Consider the following 27376-nt stretch of genomic DNA (forward strand, 5'->3'; position numbering starts at 1 on the left):
ACTAGTTTAAAACATTATTAACATATAGTTTTTCTACATATCAGCAATAAATAGAGAATATAATTGAACCAAAGATCTTTCAGGGTGGCAGTGAAACCAAAAAACAAGAAAGATCTTGCAAGAAATACCTGAACTTCTATGAAAAAACTACAAAGCCTCACTGAGGAGCATAAAAGAAAACTCAAAGTATTAAACTTTTTAAGAATTTTTTCCCAAAGTGTTTTTAAATAAAATGCAATTTTAATTAAAACCATATTTTTAATAGACTGTAATTCTGAAGTTTATTAGACAAAATAAATGCTCAAGAATAAAACAAGAAAGGCATGGCAATGAGCACTAAGTAGGATTTCCGCATCAGATATTAAAATACTTTATGAAACTACAGTAATTAAAGCTGTAGTAAGGCTGATCAGTGGAAAAGATTAGGAACTTCAGAAACAGGCTTATATTGTACATGCAATAGTTCAGTACATGATAAAAATAACATTAACATTTCAAATTGGTCAAGGTTAGATTGTTAAATGGTAGTTGTTATCTATTTGCAAAAAAGAATACCTGTATATAATCTACAAATGCTAAATAAATTGAGTTTTGATATGACATAAAAGTGCCAGATTTAAAATTTGATACATGCATAAGTATACATGATTTCTAGGCAATTAAAGCAAAAGCATAAAAGCAGTGTAACAACTCTCCACCCTCTCATGTCATCCCCAAAAGACTCTTGGACTGGTCTGTAAAATTCAAAATGTTAAAGTCACAAAAACACTGTACACAAAATTAAAGAATAAAGTCCAAGTGGAAAAAACTGCTCGTGATATATATTGTTACTGATTATGACATGATTGTCATTTGAAACTACTGTACCAGCATTATTCAGTACCTCTTCTGTGACTTATCACTGATCTAATTGCTGTAGATTGGTGTCCCCCAAAATTTAGCCCCCACTGTGACAGTGTAAAGAGGGCGGTAAATCCTATTATGGTAATTGAAAGATGGGGCCTTGAAGAGGTGTTTGGACAGTAGGACTATGCCGTAGTGAGTGGATTAATAATGGTGGTCAGGGGCATGGATCTGAGGGCTTTAAAAGAGCACTTGAGATATTAGTCTCTCTCTGCTCTGCCATTTTTTGCCATGTGATATGCCTGGGTCATTGTTGCCAACACCAAGGCCTCTGAAACTAAGAAATAAATTTTGTTTTCTTATAAATCACCCAGTTTCAAGTATTTTGTTATGAGCAACAGAAATGGACTAATACATTAATCCTCTCTATAAAAGTCTAGTGTTTTCCATTTAAATAGCCTTTTTATTCTTGTCTAGCCAAACTCCTGACATGCAGATACATTTCTCACCTCATGCCACTCTCCTTTGTCATATACCCTTTTGTAGCACAGCATCAAGCCCAGTTCATCTCTTAAAACTCAGACACAGCACACGCTGGCTATGTCTTAAGGATGGGGTAGTGCACACTCATCCTGTGCCCATGTTCCCATCATCTGTAGGTCGCTTACATGGCAATCCAACATTTCTTTTCTTTTTACGGCACCTGTTATTTTCATTCATTTGTATTCTTAGCCTCTAATAGAAACAATATAGTCATATCTGTACTTTAAAGGACTTTTCTAAACCAGAGCAAAGTGAGACACTGACAAATGTCAGAAAACACTCCTGACATTAGGCAAAGAATTTATCTTAAGAAAATTAGCAGAGATACTCACAAGTGTTTCTATTCAAGTTGGCAATTACTGAGTTATTTCATATAGTAAAAAGTTTGAAACAACACAACTAATAAAGGGATTAGTTAAATAAATTTGTGTTCATCCATACCCTGAAATAATATGAAGACATTGAAAATCATATTTTAAGTTAATATTTAAATTGCTTGATAAAGTGCTCAGTAATAAACTAAAGGAGAAAAGCAGAATATAAAGCCAGTTTGTGTGTGTGTGTGTGTGTGTGTGTGTGTGTGTGTGTGTGTTTAGGTGTAGAAGATAATATATTATTATAAATACACAGAAGAAAAAAATGAAATAAAGTCAACAGTGTATTAATATTTTGTTTATGCTCATAGCGGTGTGACTTTTTTTTCTTCTTTATATTCTTCTGCATTTTCCCACATTACCCATAGTTCATATGTAGTCCTCTTACAATCAGAAAATAATATATGTCATATTTGAAGTATTGCAGATGTTTAGAGAGACATATATTTAATTACTTTTAAGCATTACAGAAAATAAAACTCTTTTTAGCATTAGCAGTTTTTCAAAAAATTCATTAAACTTTCATCTACCCTCTTATGGCAGGTATGGGATGGCACCAGAACACCATTCCCATCTTGGAGAGTCTTAATACAAGACCTTGTTCTTGAAGGTGATTTAAGCCACATCCATCGGCTACAGAATCTGGCAATAGACATTTTAGTCTACGATAACCATGTTCAAGTGGCAAGATCTCTGAAGGTGATGTTGAGGAGCAAAAATGTTTGTTACTTATGTATTTATAAGTTTTGGTGATTTTTGGTCATATGAATTTTGGTGATAAATGATTGCATTTATAGGATTCTGTAAATTTGGATATTTGGAGTCTAGAAATTAACTTCAAATTTATTTTTTCCTTGAATTTGTCAGTTGTAAAATGTGGGTTTAAAATAAATTATTAAAAGATAAATTATAATGGTTTGATCAATTTTTTTAATTAAATCTTTTCTGAATATCTTAAAGCCATACACAGTTTTACTTTGTAAAGAAATATTTTGTCATGTTAGATATACTACTTTAAAATGACAAAGGGTGTATAAAATATTGTTAACTTAAAGGTTAGGCTTTATAAATTGATTTGGTAGAATCTAGTTAGTAACTTTGTGCTCATTATTTTAAGAAATTGTTAAATCACCTCTAATATATTTTATAAATTGTATGTGTGTGTGTACCGTATAGTTTATGGAATTTGTGTACTGTTTTTGAGATACAGTTTTATAGGTAAAAAGTACACAGTTTAGATATGGCAGTTCTTATTAACACCGCAAATCATAGGGAATATTTTCTTCATTTCATTTTATCTTTTATTTGGAAGTGTCCTTTGTAGTAAAGAACGGAATTGTAAATAATAATAACAAGGTAACATTTGCTAGGTACTAAATCTGTATTTGGTACTGTCCTTTGTGATAGGTGCCATTGTCATCCCATTTTACAAATGGGAAGTGAGGCACTCAGAGGTTAAGTGAGTTCTCCAAGACTCCACAGCTAGTTGGATGAAGCCAGTGTTTGAATTTACAGTATCTTTTTTTTCAAAGCTAAAGGAAATGATCTTTATTGCAAATATCTTGCAGTCTACTTATAGGAAGTTAAAAGAAAGTAGTAAAAGTGAAGATCTGAATTTCAGTGCCTGGTTTCTCCTTGTAAATAAATGTCCATGGAGGAGAAAATATTTTCACTCTCACATTATGTAACAAATAAGCTTACCCAACTCAAATCAATAAATTATGTTAAAGCCAGTGCCCAGGAAGGTGATAACTGCACTTTATTGTCCTTTATAAGTGTGGATGCACATTATATGTGTATACATGACATATCAGAAGAAATTGATTGTTGAAGATACATGTTTGATGTTTTTTTCCCCAGAAAGATATTATATACATTGATTAGTCTATTTCAGAAGTGAAAATAATGATAAATCCATTTCTGAAGATTTTTTTTTTTTTGTATACAGAGAGAGTTCTTTTATAAATGGAAAGGATTTACATTTTAGATTCACCTCAATTCCACACTCTGTGTTATCTGCTTTCACCATGTAATTCCCTTCTCTTTCCCATGCTGCTTCTGTAGGTCTTTTTGTTTCCCCACTTGTCCTGCTTCTCTTGTCCAAGTCCTGAACAGCATTTAGCACAGTGCTCTCCATATAATAAGTATGAAATAAATAATATCTGCTGCTGAATTAATGAATCATTGAATGCTGTGAATTTCTTCCAGATTGTTTTTGTTCTTTTTTTTGTCTACTCTTTTTATTGTCTACTCTTTTTATTGTCTGCTTTATCTTGCCCACTAGAGGGTGATATGAGCACACATAATTAAGAAAATAATATGGCACTTTGTTTCTCTCTGAAGATATTAGAGCTTTATATTATTTGTCTGCAATGCATTATAAAAATGAAAAGGATTTTCTCTATGTGTAAGAAATATAACTTTAAACTTTTATTTAATGTACATTCACATCATAGTTGTTTTCTGACAATTTCTATAACATCTCACTCTAATTTAGGAAATCTTCAGTCATGACATTGATAGAAATGAATTTTTATCAACATTTCAAGAAAACTATTTAAAATTGCATTTTTGTATCCAAATACATGGAAACAATTAAAAAGATTTGTGTTGCATTGGAGCAGAAAAAAATATGTTTTTATTTTAATAAAAAGGACAGTTAATTCAATTATAAGGTTTAATATCAAATTCTATAAACAATACATTTTGTTTAGAAACAATACAGCCTAAATTGCCCTTAACTATTTTCTAAATCTTGCTTTGTAAGTATTGTCATTCCCTAAACATTTTATACAGACATATGCACACAAACTGACATTTCCAACCTTTTGTCTAGAAACCACAGCCGTATTTTTTAAATCCTATCTTATCCTGACAAAAGTTTTTTTTAAAATAGTTATAAAATATACATAGTCATAATTACGTTTCGGCCTTCAGTGGCCCAACAACAGTGGTTTGGCTATTTTGAGACATATAAAGAGAATTAAAAATACTAAACTTAACGAGAAATTCTTGACAGTTTGGGGGTAATATTTTGATTATAAAGACGATAGTGATTTTTGATAGCCATATTTGCTTTGTTTTTCTTTGCTTTTTTTTTTTTTTTTTTTTTAGTGTTTCTGTATTGTAATGGACTTTTGTCACAGTTTTTTAAATTATATTTTTATAATTTTTTAATCACAATTCTTTCATTTGTATTTTTGGAATCTTATCACATTACTAACAAGCCTAAGCAATATTTATTAGTCTTTTATAATAGAACATCTGGTACATTTCATAGTATATTTTATCAGGCTTTAAAGAAAATACTGTACAATGCTGCCTCCAGAAGGAATTTCTGATAATAACAATTTATCATCTTTATTCTATAGTCTATGAATTTTATGTTGGCCTTTAAGTTTTGTTTTATTATGAAGTACAATAATGGAGAAGATAATATAATACATACCCAAGTGCGCACCATTTAAATTTATTTCTAAACATTTTGCCACATTTATTCCAGGTGCTTATAATTTTTAAGAAATAAAATTCTACACGTTGAACCTTCTTTGTACTCCTGCCTGACCTCATTTTTTTTTTCTTTTTTTTTTTATCCCCAGTCTCCTCTCTATCTCAACATGTAGGTATGCACACTTGTGTTTATTATGATTTTACTTTATGTACTTTTTAATAGGGCAAAGCCTCCTCCGCCTCCTATTTTTTAAAATTAACTATTCTCTTTAATGTAAATTTTTGTATTACCTTTTCAAATTCCATGAAAGACATTGGGGATTTTGACTGGAATTGCATTGAATTTAAAATTAATTTGGAGGAATTATCATTTTTATAGTATTGAGGCTTTCATCTGCGAACATGGTATCTTTCTCCGTGCATTTAGGCCTTCTTTCAAATCGTTTGTGGATCGTATACATCATAAAATAATAAACATTCAAAAGAATGAAGTAAAAATAGAAATTTTTATATTTTCTTCTAATGTCTCAACTTTGGAGACTATGAGGAAAATGAGCTTTATCTTCTTTTTTATTTCTTTCTGTGCTTTTTTTCCATGACTTGTTTTATTCTTTGCCATGATGTAGATATAAGTGAAAAAAGCCTCAGAGAATACAGCAGATATAGATACCTTACCTCCGCCTCATGAAACCCATGATTTGATGGGGGAAAAAAACCCTTGGGAATGAAAGAGTCACATCTGGGTGTGTGGATGTTTCTTCCCCCCTTACATTCTTTACTCATGTCCCACGTCCATCAGAGCTAGAGAGGGATGAGGAAAATATAATTGAGAGAAGCTGCAATAAGCAAATATGGAAAGTTGATCTGCTCATCTTTTTTAAAAATAGTCTCCCTCATAAAGGTTTCTTGTTACATAGGATGTCACCACTCTTATTCAGTCCTGAACCTGTAACAAAAAAAGAGAATGGTAGTCGCACAGTCATCCAGCAGTCAGCAGTGTAGTTTTTGTGTGAATGAATTAAATTTCCTCGTTTGTGACTCCTTTTGTTCGTAAATCTTTCTTCATAAAAGTAAATGTAATTTAGATTATATAGCTTCTTCCTTTAGGTAGATGTCAATACCTTTGAATAGCATTCTGCATCTCTCTCATTTGAAGTCTTCGTTAGAAGAAAATCTCAGATACTCTATAATGAAAGACATTTTTAATCTAAGTATAGCAAAACATCTCAGGTTAAATATAGAACATTTAGTTCAAAACTAATTGGTTTAATCCTATATTTAAACTCAGAGTGTGTTTCACACTGTGGTGATACAGGCACAAATGCTTTATTACAAGTTTTCTTTCCATGGAACTCATGGGGTAGGGTCTTCTTTATTATTTTGATACAGTAGCACATTTAAAATTTTTCCTAGCATTCTCATAATAAAAGTATTTTAGTGATCATCTTTAACTAGTATTATCTTAAACTAGTTAAAGCAAGTTATTTTCAGAAACCTTAATCAAATAGAGGGCTTGAATTTCATTTAGGTAATGAGTTTCTTAACTACTAGTATATTTTATTGACACTAAGACACAGCATTTTTTCACATTTTAGTATCTCTGAAATGGAAATATGTCTTATAGTTGAATGTGTGTATGTGTATATATGCACACATGCACATGCACACTTATGTGAATATGTTTTGGTTTTGATATAGTGTCCATGCAGCTATTTAGCCCACACTGATATACCCAATATCTTTTCTGATTGGTCATTGCCTTGTATTGGTTGTTAAAATTTCAAATATCAGAAATTGATTTTTTCCCTACTTTCTAAATAATAAATAATCTTTTTTAGGTTGGAAGTTTTCTTAGAATCTATAGCCTCCATACCAAACTTCAATCAGTGAATTCAGAGAACCAGACAACTTTGTTAAGTCTAGAGTTTCATCTCCATGGAGGTACCAGTTATGGTCGGGGAATCAGGGTCTTGCCAGAAAGTAACTCTGATGTGGATCAACTGAAAAAGTAAGCATTTTTATATATGTAATTTAGAAAATGTAAATAAGGTAATAATTAAGCTGACTTCTTCTAAGATAATATTATTCCGGGGCGGGGTCTGATAGGTTCCTTATTTGATCTTCATAGCCTTCTGTGCCGTTCTCCATATTTTTTAATAGATGAGCCAAGTGAAACAAATCAAGTTATTGTAGGTTCAAGCAGCTACATAGTAGCAGAGCGAGGGTTACAGTCTAAGTCTTCCAACAGTTAGAATCGGCTTTTTTCACTCTGCTCTTCTTCCACCATTTGCCACACTCTCCAAGAACAGCAACATACAGTGGAAACTGGACCTTAGCCAAAGTTTGGAGAATTTGATACATATCTAGGATTCCAAAAATACTTAATCTTGCCGTGAAAAAAAGTATTGTCTTTGTAAAGTGTCTCTGATTAAACAGATAACAAAAGTGTTTTACTGTAACTTTTTAAAAACTTTTTAAAAAACATTTTAAGAACTTTTATATGTGCCCAGAAAGTAAATAGTATCTTAAATCCTGCTATATATTTAATTTTTTTTTTTTCTTGGAAGTGTTCCTAGTAGGTACTGTGTGCAGAAACATTTTGGCCAGTATAACAGAGAAATAAAAAAAAGTGTTATACATATCCTCAAGGAAATAGAAGACATACTTACTGTTCAGCAAATTGAAATCAAGTAACTATTGTCTAAGTTTTAATTTATTGAAATCAATATGACTTTAAAATCAATTAAATTAGTTTCTGTTTTACTTATTTTATATCAGTTTCACTGATTTAAATCTCATATTGTAGGGCTAGTCAGTTAACTCAGTTGTTAAAGCCTAGCGCTGATAACACCAAGGTCCAGGGTTCAGTCCCTGTACCAACAGCTGCAAAAGAAAAAAAACAAAAAACATATTGCAAAATGTAGCAACATAGTATTTCACTTCTTGAATCTAGAGCGAGATTGTTCTGCTCAGGTAATCTGATAAAAGCTATATAGACCATTTGCATATACACACAAAATTTTATGTACAATTTCAGTGAATTCCTGGGTGTTGTGGGTAGAGCTAAACTTACTATATTTACTTTGTATTATTTTGCAATTTGAAATTACATCCTTTGCATTATTAGGGCTTTAGAATCTGCAGATTTGGCAGCTAATCAGCATTCAGATGGTATCTGTCAATTAGAACATGAGGACAGCTTTCCAACTGTTTCAAGTAAGGATAATTTTCAACATTGACTATTTAGTTCCTACTTAATAAAATGGTTTTTTTTAACCTAATTCTTTTTTTAAGATCTTTGTTTCTCTGTCCTTTTTAAAAATTAATATATATAAGGAACACCCTAAATCTTTATCTGTGTCCTATGCAAATGTAAACATGGTTTCTCCCTAAATTATGTAATTACATTTTCAGATTGGGATGGTAGTGATTACTTTATTTGTAATATACTCATATATGATATGTATGTGTGTGTGTTCAAAAAGATCTGTAATAATTTCCTAGCCAACTATTTTGCTTGTCAGTTTCTAAAAGGAAGAAAGGTTGTTTGTGCTGCTTTATTTCAAACAACCCAAATATTTTTTGCTCATACACATCTTAGATGTATACATAGTTCCCAGTCTTTACTGAGTTAATCAAGTATCTAATTACAAGTATTAGCAAACAGTGGAGTGTGTATTTATATTATTGTCTACCTGAGTAGGTGACTATTCAAATCTGAACTTTAAAACTTTTAAGCGCAATATTTTCTCCTTTACTACTTTGTTTTAATATCTGTTTGTACATTCTGGGACCTAAAATCTAGGTTATGTTCCTGACTCACTGTTTTTTCTTATAATCTAACCCTTTCCTTACTATGATCCAAAGAACTTTTTTTATGAACATTTACTTTCTATCTATACCAGTAATGATAAACCTGGAAATGAACGTATATTTCTTGTTGGGTACTTAGTAAGTGCTTGCATGCTTTATTATTTAATACTAACAGAACTCATGAGATGTATTATTTTCTCCCTTTTACATAAAGGAAACTGAGGGGTTTTTTTGTTTGTTTTAATTTTTATTGAATCATAATTGATCATACGTATTTGGGGGGTTCAACATTGACATATGTTGGTCAAATCAGTATTACCAGCATATATATTGTTACAAATCATACTTATTCATTATGCCCCTTGTCCAATCTCTCCCCATCCCTGTCTCCCTCCTCACTCCCCACTGTGATAACCCTAGATTTCTCTCCTTCTGAAAGACTAAGTTTACTCTGTTGATTTGTTGCCTAGATGATCTGTCCAATGCTGAGACGTGTGTTCAGGTCCCTCAGTATTACCGTAGAGCAGATGCTTCTTCTGTCACTCTGGAATAGACTTTGTGGAGAGAGACATCCTTTTCTTTTCTTTGGTCTCTGCTCATGACTCTCCTTGTGTCAATGCATGCCAGTGGCTGGCAGACAATCTACACAGCGGTTGTGGTGTCTAGCTGCTTTTGCACCAACCATGGTTATTGTGGTGGCTGTCGTAGGCCACCTGTGTGGAGGTGATGTTTTTGGCATGCTCCTTACCTAGTTGCTAGTGGTGTTGGCAGTGTGCCTGGTTGTGGGAGGGAGGTGTCCAGCCCCCCTTGCTTACTTCTAAAATGGGGGAACTTCCTAGGGGGACCAATACTTGAGCTGTGTGGTTTAGCTAAATTGCTGCTTTGCTGCTAATTCCCTAGGGAAGGCTTTTTGTGCAGCTCACGTTTTAATGGTTGACTTTACAGGTACCCTTGGCTCTCGTGAGATGCAGTGCACCTGGGTTGTGTAGAAACTCTGGTCTTGGCCTGAGTCTTTTCATTAAACTGTACCTTATGCAATTCTATATTCCTGACCAGTCTCCTCTCAGTTGTCCTTTGCTGATTGGGGTGCAGATCAGCTGTCCTTGCTGTGCCCCAGTGTTCTCCTGGTGGGTCCGTTTTCCCCACCACCTGTACTGCAAACACTTCCCATGGGAAGGGCCACGCGCTGGTCCCTTGCAATGACTAGGCGGCCTCTGAGCAGCTCCCCTTTTTCAGTTGTTGTGGCTCCTCCCTCCTGTGTAGGTCCAGGGGAACCCTGTTAGTGGTCTTGCTGCCCTGGGGTCCACCAAGGCCCTCTTCTCCCCTGCAGCCTTCAAGCAACTCCATCCGGAGCACACAACTGTGGCTTTTGCTGGCTCCTGCTCTGTGTGCTCAGCAGTTCCAGCCTGGAAGCGGCCGGGGCTCAAGATGGTCAGAGTGATTCTTTCTTTCTCTCATCATGACTTCTCCCCCTTTCTTGTGCTCCATAGGTCTCTCCTCCTCTTACTCTGAGCTCTAGCGGCCCCAGCTTGGCTGTCGTTACTTTTTTATAGTTATAAATTGGTTGATTTGTGGGAGAGAGTGACACTGGGGACCATCTTTTCTGTCATCTTGACCGGAAACCCGGAAACTGAGGATTTGAACAATGGGGGGTGTCATATAATTTGCGCATAGTTACTTAGCTGTTAACTGATGTCAAAGCAAAACAGATTTATTTGAATCTTCAGGGTATTGGATTTTTTATATGCAATTTAAATTTATTTCCTCATTATCTCTTTCTTAAAATTGTTCCCATTTCCTAGCACCTTGGTGATGGCATTTTACCCTGACTTATGAATATGATAACTTGAACTACTATTAGGATGTCAGTTTACTTTGATGATCATTTGGAGATAGTATAATTTATAATTATACTTTTTGAATTCTCTTTCCTTCTTTTAAAATGATTATTATTTTAAATTACAAAGTGATACATCTCATAATACCAAGTTGAATATCTTTCCCAAAGCCTTTATGACCTACCCTGAGATAAGGTTAACAGTTCACTGTGATTCTTTCAATACCTTCATTTGTATAAAAACATATATATCTATCTATACATAAACAGATATGACTTTTCCTGTCTTTCTTAAATTTTTACCAAAATTGAATCATACTGTAATAGTCACTTTCTTTAACAGTGTATCGTAGACCTCTTTTTTGGCCAACTCTTATGGCTCAAATTCATTCTTTTAGTAGTTGCAGAATATTTCATAATATGGATATAGCACTATTTGTTCAGCCATTCTCCATCTGATTGACATTCAGGTTGTTACTAGTTTTTTGCTCTTACAACTAATGCTTTAATAAACATCTTTTAATGAATGTACTGCTGTGCTTTTATTTCTCTTAAATAAACTCCTTTTTAAAAGTGGGAATGATGTACCAAAGAGTAGGCTCATCTTTTATTTTAATAGATGCTGCCAGATTATTTACCTGAAAGGTCATAGGAATTTATATCTGGGTAGCAGTGTAGGAGAATGTCTTTTTCTCACACCCTTGCAGTATTGGAGGTTAATTATGTATGTAATTTTTTGACAATTTTGCAAATAAAAGGTGATATCATACTTAATTTTCCTTACTACTTGAAGACTTGAAAATCTTATATATATTTTTGAGCCCTTTTTATTTCCTCTTCTTTGATTGTATGCTCTTACCCTTTATCTGATATAATTGTTTTACACATTTTTTTAATGTATTTTTTAATTGAAACATGATTGTACTTATTTGTGGGGTATAGAATTGACTGTCAGTATTTGGCTTCCGTGTGTGATGATTGAATCAATGCTTTTAGCATGTTCAGCATTACAAATTGTAGTTATTCTTTGTGTCTCTTACCCAATTTCTCCCTAACCCTTTCCCCCTTTTCCTATCCCACCTCTAGTAACCAAAGGTCTGTTTTCTCATTCTGAAAGCTCCACGTATTATTGTGGTATCTCTCTCTCTGCTCCCACTTATGAGTGAGGACATGCGGTATTTCTGTCTCTGTGCCTGGCTTATTTCACTTAACATAATTTTCTCCAAACTCATCTATGTTGCTGCAAATGGCAGAATTTCATTCTTCTTTATGGCTGTGTAGTAGTCCATTGTGTATATATACCACATCCACATTTTCCTTGTCCAGTCATCTGACGATGTGCATTTAGGTTGGTTCCAACTCTTGGCTATTGTAAATAGAGCTGTAATGAACATGGGAGTGCAGGTATCCCTTGGAAGTGATGATATCCATTCCTTTGGATATAGACCCCCCAGAAATGGGATTGCTGGATCGTGTGGTAGTGTATCTGTAGTCCTTTGAGAAACCTCCATACTTTTTTCCATAATAGATGTACTAATTTACAGTCCCACCAACAGTATAGAAGAATTCCCCGTTCTCCACATCCTCACCAGCATTTATTATTCTGCCTTTTTGATAATAGCTGGTCTAACTGGGGTGAGGTGATATCTCAGTGTGGTTTTGATTTGCATTTCCCTGATGATTAGCGATGTTGAGCATTTTTTCATGTACCTGTTGGCCACGTGTATGTCTTCCTTTGAAAAATGTTGATTCAGCTCGTTTGCCCATTTTTTAACTGGATTATTTGGTTTTTTACTGTTTAGTTTTTTGAGTTCCTTTTATATTCCAGATATTAATCCCTTGACAGATGTATGCTTTGCAAATATTTTCTCCCATTCTGTAGGTTGTCTTTTTACTGTGTTGATTGTTTTCTTTGTTGTGTAGCAGTTTTTATAATAATAATCCCATTTGTTTATTTTTTCTTTAGTTGCTTGTGCTTTTGGGGTCTTACTCATAAAGTCTTTGCCTGGTCCTACATCCTGAAGAGTTTCCCGTATGTTTTCTTCTAGGAGTTTTATACTTTCAGGTCTTATGCTTAAATTTTTAATCTATTTTTAGTTAATTTTGGTATATGGTGAGAGATATGGGTCATTCTTCCACATATGGATATCCAGTTTTCCCAGCACCATTTACTGAAGAGGCTGTCCTTTCCCCAGTGTATGTTCTTGGTGTCTTTGTCAAAGGTCAGTTGGCTGTAAGCACCTGGGCTGATTTCTGGGTTCTCTATTTAATGTTCCATTGGTCCATGTGTCTTTATATGACAGTACCATACTGTTTGGTTACTATAGCTTTGTAGTATAGTTTGAAGTCAGGTAGTATAATGTCTCTGGTTTTGCTTTTTTTGCTCAGGTTTGCTTTGTCTATTTTGGGTCTTTCATTGTTCCATATGAATTTTAGGATTGATTTTTTTATTTCTGTGAAGAATGTCATTGGTATTTTGATAGGATTGCATTGAATCTGTAGATCTCTTTGGGTAGTGTGGACATTTTCGCAATGTTAATTCTTCCGATCCATGAACATGGATTGTCTTACCATTTTTTGGTGTTCTCTTTAATTCCTCTCAGCATTGTTTTGTAGTTCTCATTGTAGATATCTTTCACCTCTGGTTAAATTTATTCCTAGGTATTTTATTCTTTTGGTAGCTATTGTAAATGGGCTTGCTTTCTTGATTTCATTTTCTGCTTGTTTGTGGTTGGTGTATAAGGACACTCCTGATTTCTTTGTATTGATTTTGTATCCTGCAGCTTTCCTGAATTTGCTTATGAGCTCTAGGAGTTTTCTGGTAGAGGTTTTGGGTTTTTTCTATATATAGGGTCATGTCATCTGCAAACAGTGAAAATTTGACTTTGTCTTTTCCAATTTGGATTCCCCTTCTTTCTCTTAACTGATAGCTCTGGCTAATACTTCCAATACTGTGTTGAATAGGAGTGATGAGAATGAGCATCTTTGTCTTATTACTGTTTTTAAAAGAAAAGCTTTCAGGTTTTCCCTATTCAGGATTATGTTGACAGTGGGTTTGTCATATGTGGTTTTTATTGTGTTGAGATTCTTTCCTTATATACCTAATTTGTTGAGGGTCTTTATCATGAAGCGATGCTAAATTTTGTCAAATGAGTTTTCTGCATCTCTTGAGGTAATCATTTGGGTTTTGTCCTTGATTTTGTTGATGCAGTATATCACATTAATTGATTTGTGTATGTTGAACCATCCTTACATCCCAGGGATGAATCCCATTTGATCATGGTTATAATCTTTTGGATGTGCTGTTGTATTCTGTTTGCTAATATCTCATTGAAGATTTTTGTGTCTATGTATTTTCTTATTTGACTACTTTAAAGGTTTCTTTCATTGTTTCTACTTCATGTTGAAGTGGAGTGGCAGACATTAATTAATAAATCAGATTCATTGAAATTGTACCATGTGAGCTTGAGATGTCCATTCAAGTTCTCTTTACTTGGATTCTTACACTATTTATTAGTGTGTGATAAAAGAAGGGCAAGTAATGCATGTGTTTGCTTATCATGCCATAATATATAAAAACATAATGTACTATTATATATAATAGAATGTAAGCAAAAGTAAATGCAAAATATAGATACTTTTTAAGACTTAAATGTTTTATTTTGGAAAACATTTTGTAACTAGTACTATGATCATTACTTATGCTTTCTTGTTAAAGTAAAATCCTATTTTATTATGTTCATCAGGTCATTCTATTAAACTTAGTAAGTTTACTATTATATCCACTTCTCCTTTTATTTCTTTCACAATGTATTTTTTCAACATAATAAAAGTTTTCAAATATGGGAAAGTTAAAACAATTGTGCAATGAAAGTTCATGTATCTACCACCTAGGTACTCCAATTAACATTTTACTTTATTTGCTCTATCACATAAATATCTCTCTATCCCTCTTTTCATCCATCAGTCTATATTATTTTTTGATGCATTTCAAAGTAAGTTGCAGACATCAGTACATTTCCTAAATACTTCAGTATGAACATAATTAACTAAAGTTCAATCCTATTTAGAATTCATTTTATTTTTGAAGTAAAATTGCACACACTGAAATGGACAATTTAGCATTACATGTACCATTCCTTGAGCTTTGACTAATAAATAAACATGTGTAACACAGATCTCTCTAGATTTGCCTGTTCCAGAATTTCAGATAAATGGAATCATATATGTTCTTATGTACATACTATATGTTTTTGAGATTTATTTACATCGTTGTATATATCAGCAGTTTGTTCCTTTTTAATGCTTAGTAGTGTAGTATGAGGTAGACATTTTTCTTTTAAATAGGAATTTCTAGTTGTCATAGCTCCATTTGCTTCCTTTTCCTGTTAAATAACTTTGGTATCTCTGTGAGAAATCAAGTGGGACTAGGTGTGGGCTTATTTCTGGACTTTCCATTCAGTACTTATTGATACAGTATGAAGTATACATTTTTCTCCATTCCAGTTTCCAGTTGTTGTAGTGTGATGCGTTGAAAAGTTTTGCTTTTCCTTTGAATTGCTTTGCTGTCTTTGTTAAAAATTAAAAGACCATATTAATGTGGTTTATTTCTGGGCTCTCTATTTAATTTTGTTTATTTATTTGTTAGTCCTTATACCAGTACTATACAAGCATACTTCAAAAAGCTCATGGAAAAATGGAATTAAGATATAATACAAATCTTTCCATGAACTTTTTGAAGATCCTTTGTATTGTCTGTCGCTTTATAGTAAGTCTTAAAGTCATATAGTGTAAGTCCCTCAACTTTGTTCTTCTTCGAGATTTTATTCAATGTTTTAGATTTTTTGCATTTCCTCATAGTGGTAGAATGTACTTGTTATTTCCTAAAATAAAGCCTCTGCTGTTTTGATTAGGATTTCATTGAATCTACAGATTAATTTGGGGAGAATTGATATCATCACAATATTGAGCCTTATGAATCATGCATAGGGAGTATGTCACCATTTGCTTATATTTTCTTCAAATTCTCTCAGGATTGTTTTATAATTTTCAGTGCCCTGTTGAATTTTTAATGGACTTAAAAACTAAAGTTTTTTCTATTCTTTCTATAGGCTCTGGATCAGTATCATTATATGAGGTAGAAAGATGTCAACAACTGTCTGCCACAAGTAAGACCATGTATATCATTTTTGAGATATGGGCACAGTAATGAGCATAATAAAGTCTGTTCTTATACTTACCAGCTAATCAATTCCTGTCTAATCATGAAAACAGATATTCATGAGGGCATAAATTTGCCCATATTTAACTTTATTTCTCCACCTCATCCTATACTGCCATATAATGCAACCTGTTCTTTTACATGTCTTTATATTGAATACATATTTTGTCATGTATCAACTTTTCTAAAAGATATCATTATTTCATTTCATAGTACAATGTATTTTTACTTTGAGGATGAAAAATATACTCTGACATTAATTGTAATCAATTCACTGTATTTGTTTAACAATGTGCCCATAAAAAAGCTCCTTACAGTATGCCTCCAAACTTTAATTTAATCTTAACAATGATAGTATATCTATGAGGTACCTTTCTTCTGTTATTTCAGCTAAGATTTTTTTCACAAAAATGTTTTTCAAGCACAAGTATATTAAATACTTTAATACTGTTATAAAAATATAAGTTTCTCTGATTGGAGAAAGGAGATACAAATATGTAATGGGATAAGGCTAGATAAAAGCTCGTGGTGGTGTATTGGAAATGGAGGTGTCATGTATACTCATGGTTTTGTAGATAGATACAAAAATAGATATAGATGTGTGTATGTGTATATTTATATATGTGTGTATATACATGTATATATATTCACACATATACATATTCATACATATATAGGTGCATGCATGTATGTATGTAATGGTATGAACATGCATGTATACATACCCTACCTTTATCCACAAAAGGGCTTACAGGCAATGGCATTCCAGTAGCAGTAGGTACACCTAATGCATAGATCTTGGTTTACCAATAATATTTCTCGCTAAAAGGAATCATGGCTCCTTGGAGAAATAGCAGATTCCAGGACTAGGACAGGGGAAATACAGTATTTGTTTGGAACATCATGTAGTGCCAGAAAGTAAGGAAATTCTCAGTTAATGATAAGACATGTCAAATGGCATATGATAGAACATGTGAAATCAGGGACAAATTTCCCTGAGTTAGCCAGAAGATCTTCATTAGTCTCATTTAAGAAACACTTTTTTGAACACTTACACAACAGTTAAATTGTTTCTTGCTCAAACTCTCCAGCATTTATTCAGTAGATATTTGTTGAGTACCTACTCTGTGTCTGGCACTATGCTGGGAAACTTGGACGTTCATCAAGGAATAAAGGCATAACCCTTGCTTTCATGGAGATGACAGTTAATAGAACTTGTTAATTAGCTTTTATAGTATGTATGTGGTTCAGGAGGATGTATGTGTGTTGTGAATATACTTAACAGTTCTTGTTATGTCTGATTAAATACAAAAATTCTTTACAGTACTTACAGATCATCAATATTTGGAGAAAACACCACTGTGTGCCATTTTGAAACAAAAAGCTCCACAACAATATCGCATCCGTGCAAAATTGAGGTCATATAAACCCAGAAGACTCTTTCAGTCTGTTAAACTTCATTGTCCTAACTGTCGTTCATTGTAAGTATTTCCTGTCATAAAACAAATTTTTGTTTCATATTATTTGTGAATGTACATGTACATATATATATAGTTTTAAATCCTTGGAATGAGTAAATCATGGTTTTATATATTGTATTTTGAAAGAATGGTAATGTTTTTAAGGGAAAATACTAAATTCTTAGACAGTAAAAATTCTTCTGAATCTTTCTTAGTAGTAATAAAAGTAGGTGCTGTTTTCAGATCTGAAATTTACCTTAGTAGTTCTGATAAATGCAAATGAGAAATAATAAACTATGAATATATTTGGGGAGAATTTTTCACAGAAATACCTTCCTAAATAAAAACCACTAAAGGCCAGCTGGTTAGCTCACTTCGTTTGAGCATGTGGTGCTGATGACACTAAGGTCAAGGGCAAGGGTTCAGATCCCTGTACTGGCCAGCTGCCAGATAAATATATATATATACATATATATAAAAGTACTTATTAACTGAATTTCTTAAAAAGAATTCTAGTTAGTTGAAATTTCTGATTAAATGATACGGAAGGCCTTGTTGGAAATATTTCTTCCCTGTTGAATAACTACAATTTAACAAATGTAATTTAAATTTTCTTTAGTAATTGAGGATTTCTCAGTATGTTTATTCCAAACATCAATTATTATGTAAATATGTAAATAAACTCATAGGATTGTTTTATAGTCTTGTTGATATGTGCTCAGCTCAAGACATATTATGAAAATTATTTTTAATTCCTGCTCATCTTTTTAATGTAATTTCCCTATCTTTCCTTTAAATATATAAAATGATGTTTTGGAAAATGTACATAACTGGTAGATATGCGTGTTTGGATACCATAAATTAAGTTTTCATTATAATGTGCTACAATGTATAAATATATATATGCATCTCCATATATTTTTGTGTTTATATTATCAGTGAATGTGTATGTAAATAAATATTTTTTTCCCTTCAAAATCCAAGTATAATATGTTTAGGGAGATTTTTGATCATCAAATCTCTTTAAATAAAATGTAAGGGATCTGTCTTCTACCGATTTGATTTTCAAATGGTAGTTGGATTTAAAATATATGTTAAGGAGTTTAAAAAATTTTTGAGGTATATCAAATTTTGGTTCATTGAATTCTGTAAGATTATATAACTTTGTAAAACAAAACCATGCTCTGTGATAATTTTTTAAACAAATAAATCATCTCAGAGAAGTCAGTTAATAGAGGCTATCTAGTTACACAACTACTTGGTTACAGAACCAAGACAAGGACATAAACCTTTTGATTCCAAATGATGCCATTCCTACTATGTGGTACTTAACCATGTGACTTTAAAATTATTATTAAATGGAATTGAAGTTAATATTGGTTTAAAATTGAGTCCTGTGAAAGTGATATTACATAAGTGTAAGTGGATATTTAACCTGAGTGAAGATGAGGGCTGCTGCATTTTCTTCATTCACTGGGAAGTTTGGCATTTCTTACAGAGGAGAATAAATTGTTGCTAGAAATAAATTAAAGTAACCATGATATCACAAAACAAGGCATGGAAATTGCCAGGGGTTAATGTAATTATAATATGGATATACTTAGCCACAAAATATCAAATATTTATATCTACTGAATAAGTTATTTAATCTGCAAAGTGCATTATCTCCATAATTTAAGAAAAAGTAGCTGACTTATCTGTATATTAAAAAAATGGTATATTTCAATTGGATGATTTGTTAAATTGGAATTTTCAAGCTTATATCAACCTTGTTTTCTACTGTTTTATTGTCAATGATTTTAGACAAGAAGTTCCACATGAGGGTGATTTGGATGTAATTTTGCAAGGTGGTGCAATTAAAACCCCAGATAACAAACTACAAGATACATCATTATATGATTCAAAAGTCTGGACCACTAAAGGTCAAGGAGGAAGAAAAATAGCTGTTCATTTTGTGAAAAATAATGGAATCCTTCCACTATCAAATGAATGTCTGATTTTGATAGAAGGTAAGATATTTAATTTACTGTTTTGTTAGAATACTGGTTTTGTATTTTTTCCTGACTATTAGTAAATATATCTTACAGGAAACCTAGTGCATATAAAGTAAAAATATTGTCAATTTAAGCTTCATGTAAAGAAATATACTATATATCAACTAGATTCAAATATATATACACACAAACACATGTACATAAATTTGCCTGAATTACATTTTAAAATTATATATTAAACTGAAGTGTTTACATTTATTCATCTTGTTGGATTCCTACTTGTAATCTTGTCCACTTTATGCAGATTATGTAGTTGAGTAGTAATAAAGAAGCTGATTGCTTATGTACAGCCGCATTGTCTTGGCCTCTGGATGTCACTGTTGTTTCATAAAAATAGGGTGAAAGTCATCTATTGATATCTAAAGGAAAGGACTATTGAAACAAGTAAAGATAACTTGATAAGTTTTAAAAGAAAGAAATTTTGTCTTGTTTATTTTTTTATTTTCTTTCTATTTTTGTCTAATGTTTTTAACCTAATATGTATCTTAATATATGTACCATAGGTTTTTTCTCATGCCAAATTTAAAGTTTTATTATTTTCCTTGAGGCTTTTCTTTGTGATAAAAAAAAGTCATCTTTAATTTACATTAAAAAAATATTTAGTTTCATTTTATAAATGAATTTTATTATAATGTATTATTTTTATTGCTGATTTTTTTATTTATCAAAGTAACACATAATGATTTAGAAAAAAATATATATATATACATGAATACTCGTGTGTATAAATATTGGTATGAAAGTGCTCCGAAAAGTTTGTGGAAAGTGGAATTATAAAAAAATACAAATCTTTCCATGAATTTTTTGAAGTACCCTCATATTACTTTCATGAATATAGCTTTTTTTAAAAAAGGTAATTACATTGTGTCAGAAACTACTCTAATTGGTTTTTATGTATTCATTTAATGATCACAACAAATGTTGCCCTCTTACTTTCTAGTAAATGTGCATATGTTTTAGCAGTATATGAGATTTCCTATTTCCCTACGTTTCCCAATATTTAGTAGCACTTCTAAAAACTTAGTGTATTATCAGAGTTCTCCAGAGAAACAGAGCCAATAGGATGGAGATACATATATATGTGTGTAAAAAGATATTTATTATCAGGAATTGATATCACATGATTACGGAAGATATCAAGTCCCAAGATCTGCAGACTGAGTTGGCAAGCTCGAGGTCGAGGAGAACTAGTGGTATAGTTACAGTCTGAAGGCTCTCAGGCTTGAAACCCAAGAAGAGCTGAGGTCCCAGTTCAAAGGCAGTCAGGCAGGAGGAATTCTCCCTTACTCTGAGTAGGATTAGTCTTCATGATTAAGGCCTTCAACAAATTGGATGAGGTCTGCCCATACTAGGGAGGGCAATCTGCCTTACTCAGTCTGCTGATTTAAATGTTACTCTCATCCACAAAACACTTTCACAGAAGCACCCAGAATAATGGGTTTGACCAAATATGTGGACACTTCATGGCCCAGTCAAGTAGACACATAAAATTAACCATCATGCTTGGCCACTTTGATGGGTGAAATGTAGTATTTTATTCCATTAGCAATATTTGAATCTGTACTAGGAGATAGATGTAAAAGAAAAAACAAAAATAGAGAACCCCCAAAATTAACTCACATTTTGGATAATGGATACACAACCTCTATATGATATTCGGGAAAAGGCAAAACTATGGGGACAATAAAAGATCAGTGGTTGCCAGATGTCGAATGGGGGTGAGAGATGAATAGGTGGGACACAGAGGATTTGTGGGTCAGTAAAAATACTCTGTATGATACCATAATGTTGGATACAGGTAATTTTACACATGTCCAAACTCGTAAATGTACACCACCAAGAGGGAATCCTAATATAAACTTTAGACTTCAGCTGATTATAATGTGTTAATGTAGCTTCATCATTTTTAACAAATGTACCACTGTGGTGGAGGACGTTGATAGTGGTGGGGAGCTATGTTTGTGTGGAGGCAAGAGGTATATGGGGAATTTTTGTACCTTCCTCTTAATTTTGTTGTGAACCTTAAAACTGCTTTTAAAAAATAAAGACAAAAAAAAAAAAATAGAATGTATAACAACAAGAGTGAACCCTAATATAAACTATGGACTTTGAGTGATAATGATTTCTTAAAGTAGATTCATCAGTTGTACTAAATGTACCACTTTGGTGTAAGACGTTGACAGTGGAGGAGGCAGGGCCAGGGGGAGCGTGGGGGCTATATAGAAAATCTCTGTACCTTCTGCTCAATTTTCCTGTGTACCTAAAGCTGCTCTAAAAAATAAGGTGTATTTTTAAAAAAGAAAAAAAATGAGTTATGTGAAAGCACTTTGAAATGTAAAAGGAACATAAGAATGTAAGCTATTTTTATTTTAGATTTCTAAGTATTATCACCTGAGTCCTGGTCTAAGATCAGAGTATGACACTGTTCTGCTTAGCAATCTACAAAATCAAAAGCTAACCTGGATTTAAAGATGAGTCAAAAAACAACCGTATGAATACCAAGTCATTCTTAGAATGCAAGGACCTCCAGCAACATCCACTAATATTTATGTCATTTTGGGGCTTATCTAATGCAACTGACACTATTTCATTGTGACCTATTGTCTATACAGATCATAGGTTTCACTCCTTGTATTAATATAGTTCTTTAGGTTTTGACAAGTGCAGAGTAGTAGGTACCCACCATTAGTCTTATACAGAACAGTTGCACCTAAAAATCTTGTGTGCTGTGTGTTCTTCTCCCCTGTACCTAAACTTCTGGCAACCACTGACTTTCTTACTGTCTCTGTAGTTTTGCCCTTTCCAGAATGTCTAGATTATCCCCTATGTTATCTTCTAGAAGTTTTATAATTTTACATTTTATATTTAAATATAGGATCTATTTTTAGTTATGTTTTGTGAAAGGTGTAAGGTCTGTGCCTAGATTTACTTTTTTAAGAGTGGATGTCCAGTTTATTGTACCATTTGTTGAAAAGACTGTCCTTTCTCCATTGAATTGCCTTTTCTACTTTGTTGAAGATCGTTTGGTTCTATTTATGTGAGTCTACTTCTGTGTTCTCTATTCTGTTTTGATCTCTTTGTCTTTTTTTTTTTTCCCCCACCTATAGCACCACACTATCTTTTTACTATAGCTTTATAGTAAGTCTTGAAGATGTGTGGTATTGGTCTTCCAACTTTGTTGTTGTTCTTCGGTATTGTGTTGGCTCTTGTGGGTCTTCTGCCTTTCCATGTAAACTTTAGAATCAGTTTGTCGATATCCAAAAATAACTCACTGGGATTTTGATTAGGACTTGCTATAATTGCTTATTAGTTCATGAGTTTTTTGTTGACTCTTCATGATTTTCCTGTAAACAATGACAGTTTATTTCTTCCTTCCCAGTATGTATACCTTTTGTTTTCTTTTCTTCTCATATTGCATTAGATAGAGCTTCCAATACAATGTTGAATAGGAGCAGTGAGAGGGAACATTCTTGCTTTTTTCTAAACCTTAGGTGGAAAGCATCATCATTAAATATTTTAGGGGTAGCTATTTTATAAATGTTCTTTATCAAGTTGAAGAAGTTCCCTTCTTTTCCTAGTTTGCTGAGAATTGTTATCATTAATGAGTGTTGGATTTTGTCAAATGCTTTCTCTGTTGTTTCTATTGATATGATCATATGATTTTTCTTCTTTAGCCTATTGATGTTGTAGATTACATTAGTTGATTTTGAATGTTTAACCTGCCTTGCATACCTGGAATAAATCTTATTTGGTCGTGGTGAATAATTATTTTTATACATTTTTGGATTTGAGTTGAGGATTTTTATATATATGTTCATGAGAGAGATCTGTAGTAGTTCCTTTCTTGTAATGTCTTTGTCTGTTTAATCTATTCGAGTATTATTGCTGGCCTTATACAATGAATTAGGAAGTTCTTCCTCTGCTTCCATTTTCTGCAACAGATTGTACAGAATTGGTATCACTTCTTTCTTTTTCTTTTTTTAAAAAATTTATTTGTTAATACTTTTTTTGTTTTTACAGTCCATGATGTTGTGGCAGAGCAGTTGGGGGGAGGGAGAGAGGAGAAAGGGGAAGGAAATAGGGTGAAAGAAGGAGGAAGCAGGAAGGAGGAGGGGCAGAGTTGAGACCTATGGCACCCCCCTCATTCCTGCATGGGAGACCAAGGGGCTTCCAGCTGTGGCTTGGTCATTGCTGTGCTAGGTGCAGATGTTAGAGAGGTGTGACTGAAGCCCTTGCCCCCCACCACCCCAGCACAGTAGCCTGGGGCACTTCCTGCGGTGGCTCAGTGGTCATCACTGGGCTGGTTGGGGGTTTCAGGGGGGCGTGGCCAAGGCTTTTAAGCCCCCACTGCCCTGGCTCAGAAGAACCCAGGGCAGTTCCAGTGGCTACTCTGTGGTCATTGCTGGGCTGGTTGGGGGTGTGGAGAGGGTGTGGCTGAGGCCCTCAGACCCCTACCACCTCAGCTCAGGAGAGCCTGGGTCACTTCCTGCAGCAGCTTGGTGGTCATTGCTGGGCTGATTGTGGGTGTCGGAGGGGTGTGGCAAGACCCCCAGCCCTCCCTCCTCCCTGGCTTGATAGCCCAGGGGACTTCCAGTCCTTCTAGTTTTTATAGGTGTTCTTTGGTGATGTGAGACCTTTACTAGTTAATATCACACTTTGTCTCTGGTCTGTGGGTATTTTGTTTTTTCTTTCAATTCTTTGTTGGTATTATTTGCTGTTTCTACCACTTAAACTCTGCAATGGATCTAATTTGTTGTCCTTTGCTTACTTCTAAAATGGGGGAACTTTCTGTGGGGACCAGCACTTGAACTCTGTGATTGAGCTAAATTGCTGCTTTGCTGCTGATTCCCGGGGGAAGGCTTTTTGTGCAGCTCAGGTTTTAATGGTCAACTTTATAGGTGCTTCAGGGTCTCATGAGATCTGGTGCACCTGGGTTGTATAGAAATTCTGGTCTGGGCCTGAGTCTTTTCATCAAACTGCACCCCCTGCAGTTCTGTATTCCTGACTCCACTGAGTAGTCCTACACTGATTGAGGAGGAGATCAGCTGTGCTTGCTGTGCCCCAGTGTTTTTCTGGTGGGCCCATCTCCCCTACCTCCCATGTTCCAAACGGGAACTATGCACCAGTCCCTTACAATGACTCACCAGCCTCTGAGTGGCTCCTTTTTTTCAGTTGTTTTGGCTCCTCCCTCCTATGTGGGTCCATAGGAACATTGTCAGTGGTTTTGCTGGCCTGGGGGCCACCAAGGCCCTCTTCTCTCTTGCCACTTCCAAGCAACTTCACCTGAAGAGCACAGCTGTGGCTTTGCCAGCTCCTGCCCCGTGGGCTCACCAGCTCCAACCTCGAAGTGGCCAGGGTTCGAAACAGTCGAAGTGTTTCTTTCTTTCTCTCATCATGGCTTCTCCCCCTTCATGCACTCCGTAGGTCTCTCCTCCTCTTCCCCTGAGCTCCAGTGGCTCCACCTTGGCTGTCATTGCTTTTTAATAGTTGTAAATTTGTTGATTTGTGGGAAAGAGTGACTCTGGGGACCATCTATTCCGCCATCTTGATCAGAACAGTATCATTTCTTTCTTAAATGTTTGGGTAGAATTCACTATTGAAACCATCTGGCCCTGGCAGTTTTTTTTAAGTTATTAATTATTAATTTGATTTCTCTTTAAATATAGTTCTATCAGATTATCTATTTTTCCTTGTGTGAGTTTTTGGTAGCTTGTGTTTTTCAAGAAATTGTTCCATTTCATCTAAGATATCAAACTTGTGGTTATAGAATTGATCATAATATTCCTTTATTATTAATGCTGTATTTTAAAGTCTGCTTAATTTTAAGTTTTCTCTGATATATAATTTATATGGGGTTGTAATGTCACAGAATCATTGTATCATTTATTAATACCTATATCATTTACTGTATAAACTATGCCAGGCACTGTACTGCTTTATTAGTCTGTTCATGTTTTTTATAACAGAATACCTGAAGCTGTGTAATTTATAAAGAAATGAAATTTATTTCTTATAGTTTTGGAGGGTAGGAAGTCCGAGGTCCAGGAAACACATCTGGTTAGGGCCTTCTTCCTGGTTGGGATACTGTCCACAGCTACTCTTGGTATCACATGGCAAGAATGGGCTGAGCAAGAGAACTAACCTCCTCATTACTCTCCTTTTAAAGCCGTCAGAACCATGCCCATTACTCCACTCACAAGGGCATAGTCCTCACAATCTAATCACTTCTTAAAGGCCTCACCTTTGAAACATCATAATTGGATTGCCCACCCTCTTAACACTGTTACGGTGGGAATTAAGTTTTCAATACGTGAACTTTTGGCAGACACGTTTGACCCATAGCAACTACCTAGTGATATATATATATATATATATATATATATATATATATATATATATATATATAGTGTGTGTGTGTGTGTGTGACCGGTAAGGGGATCACAACCCTCAGCTTTGTGCTTTCTGCACCATGCTCAGCCAGTCAGCACAGCGGCCAACCCTATATAGGATCTGAACCCGCGGCCTCGGCTCTATCAGCACCGCACTCTCCCGAGTGAGCCACAGGGCCGGCCCCCTAGTTTAATATTTTATCTTTAACTCTCAGCTTCTTCTGTAAGCTACATATTATTATCCCTTTTTAAACAATGTAGAAACTGCAGCCTAGAGAAGATGGTAAATAGCCCAAGGTTAAAGACCTAGTAAATACAAGAAAAATTTCAAATCTAGGTCTTTGTGTCTCCATGGTCCATGCTGAGTCTTTCTACTGATTACAGATAAATTGCATTCAGTTAGAGTGTCTCTAGGTATAAACCTTTCTAACCTTGCTATTCACTAAGATAATTTTAAACCTTTTATTTGTGCTCATTCATTCAGCATTTTTATTAAATGCCTATTGTGTGCCAGGAACTGATCTAGGCATCAGTGGTATTGCAGCAAACAGGATCAAGTGTTTCCTTTCATGAACTTTATGTCTAAGAGGGGATCACAGATAATTAATAAGAATAATAGTACACATGGCTCTAGATGCTTTACAAATATTAACTCATTTAATCTTCATAATAACCTTGCAAAATAACATCATGATTCCCAGTTTTACAAATGAGGAAACTAATATACCAAAGTTTCAGTGACTTGATCAAAGTTATCTAGCTCACATGCCAGAGCCATTGGTTGGCAAACCAGTGCATATAGCTAGACAGGATGCTCACCAGCTCCCTTGGCATGGTATTTTTGCAGGTAACCCTTAGAGAAAGGAGCTGGTGAGTAGTCACCCCTCGCAGTTTTGAGCAGTAGGCAGAGTTCTTTTTAGAAGTGCTATATGTCAGTCTCCAGAGGACAGACCCTAGTTTTGGGGGCTTTGAAGCGTTTAAGTTAAATGCTTGGGGGATTCTGTTTTGAGTTTTTAAACTGGCATAATCAGGGTTTAGGATCTAACTGCAGTATGGTACGGCAGAGCTGTGGCTTCCAGCTAATGCAGAGCTGGGAAAAGGAGCATAGGAACAGAGCAAGTTAAAATGCCACAAACTCTCTGTTCTTACCAAGATTCAGCCATTTTTCTGGAATAAACACTCTTGATTGTTGCAAGCCTCTGGTAATTTCCAGAGTTCTGAAAATGTTGATTTTTATACTTTTTGCCATTCTTTTATTTGCTGTTATGGAAAAGTGTGTTTTTGGGGGTCCTTACTCTGCTGTGCCAGAAGTGCTTCTCCATCATAATTGAATGTTGACATTACCCAAATTTTAGGAAATACACAGAGGTACTTTTAAAAATCATATTCTCT

The 27376-nt window shown here is 34.1% G+C and overlaps 1 protein-coding gene across 6 annotated transcripts in view; it reads left to right on the forward strand.

Moving 5' to 3' along the window:
* POT1 (protection of telomeres 1) overlaps window positions 1–27376 on the forward strand; it is a 129443-nt gene that overhangs the window by 86132 nt on the left and 15935 nt on the right. For all 6 annotated transcript variants that reach the window (XM_063099865.1, XM_063099863.1, XM_063099866.1 and 3 more), the window contains 6 exons: window positions 2304–2459; window positions 7049–7218; window positions 8338–8426; window positions 15972–16028; window positions 17406–17562; window positions 19345–19550. In XM_063099865.1, the coding sequence (XP_062955935.1) occupies window positions 2304–2459; window positions 7049–7218; window positions 8338–8426; window positions 15972–16028; window positions 17406–17562; window positions 19345–19550 (835 nt within the window). The remainder of the gene's footprint in view (window positions 1–2303; window positions 2460–7048; window positions 7219–8337; window positions 8427–15971; window positions 16029–17405; window positions 17563–19344; window positions 19551–27376) is intronic.

Source organism: Cynocephalus volans, chromosome 6 (assembly GCF_027409185.1).
Source record: "Cynocephalus volans isolate mCynVol1 chromosome 6, mCynVol1.pri, whole genome shotgun sequence".
NCBI lineage: Eukaryota > Metazoa > Chordata > Mammalia > Dermoptera > Cynocephalidae > Cynocephalus > Cynocephalus volans.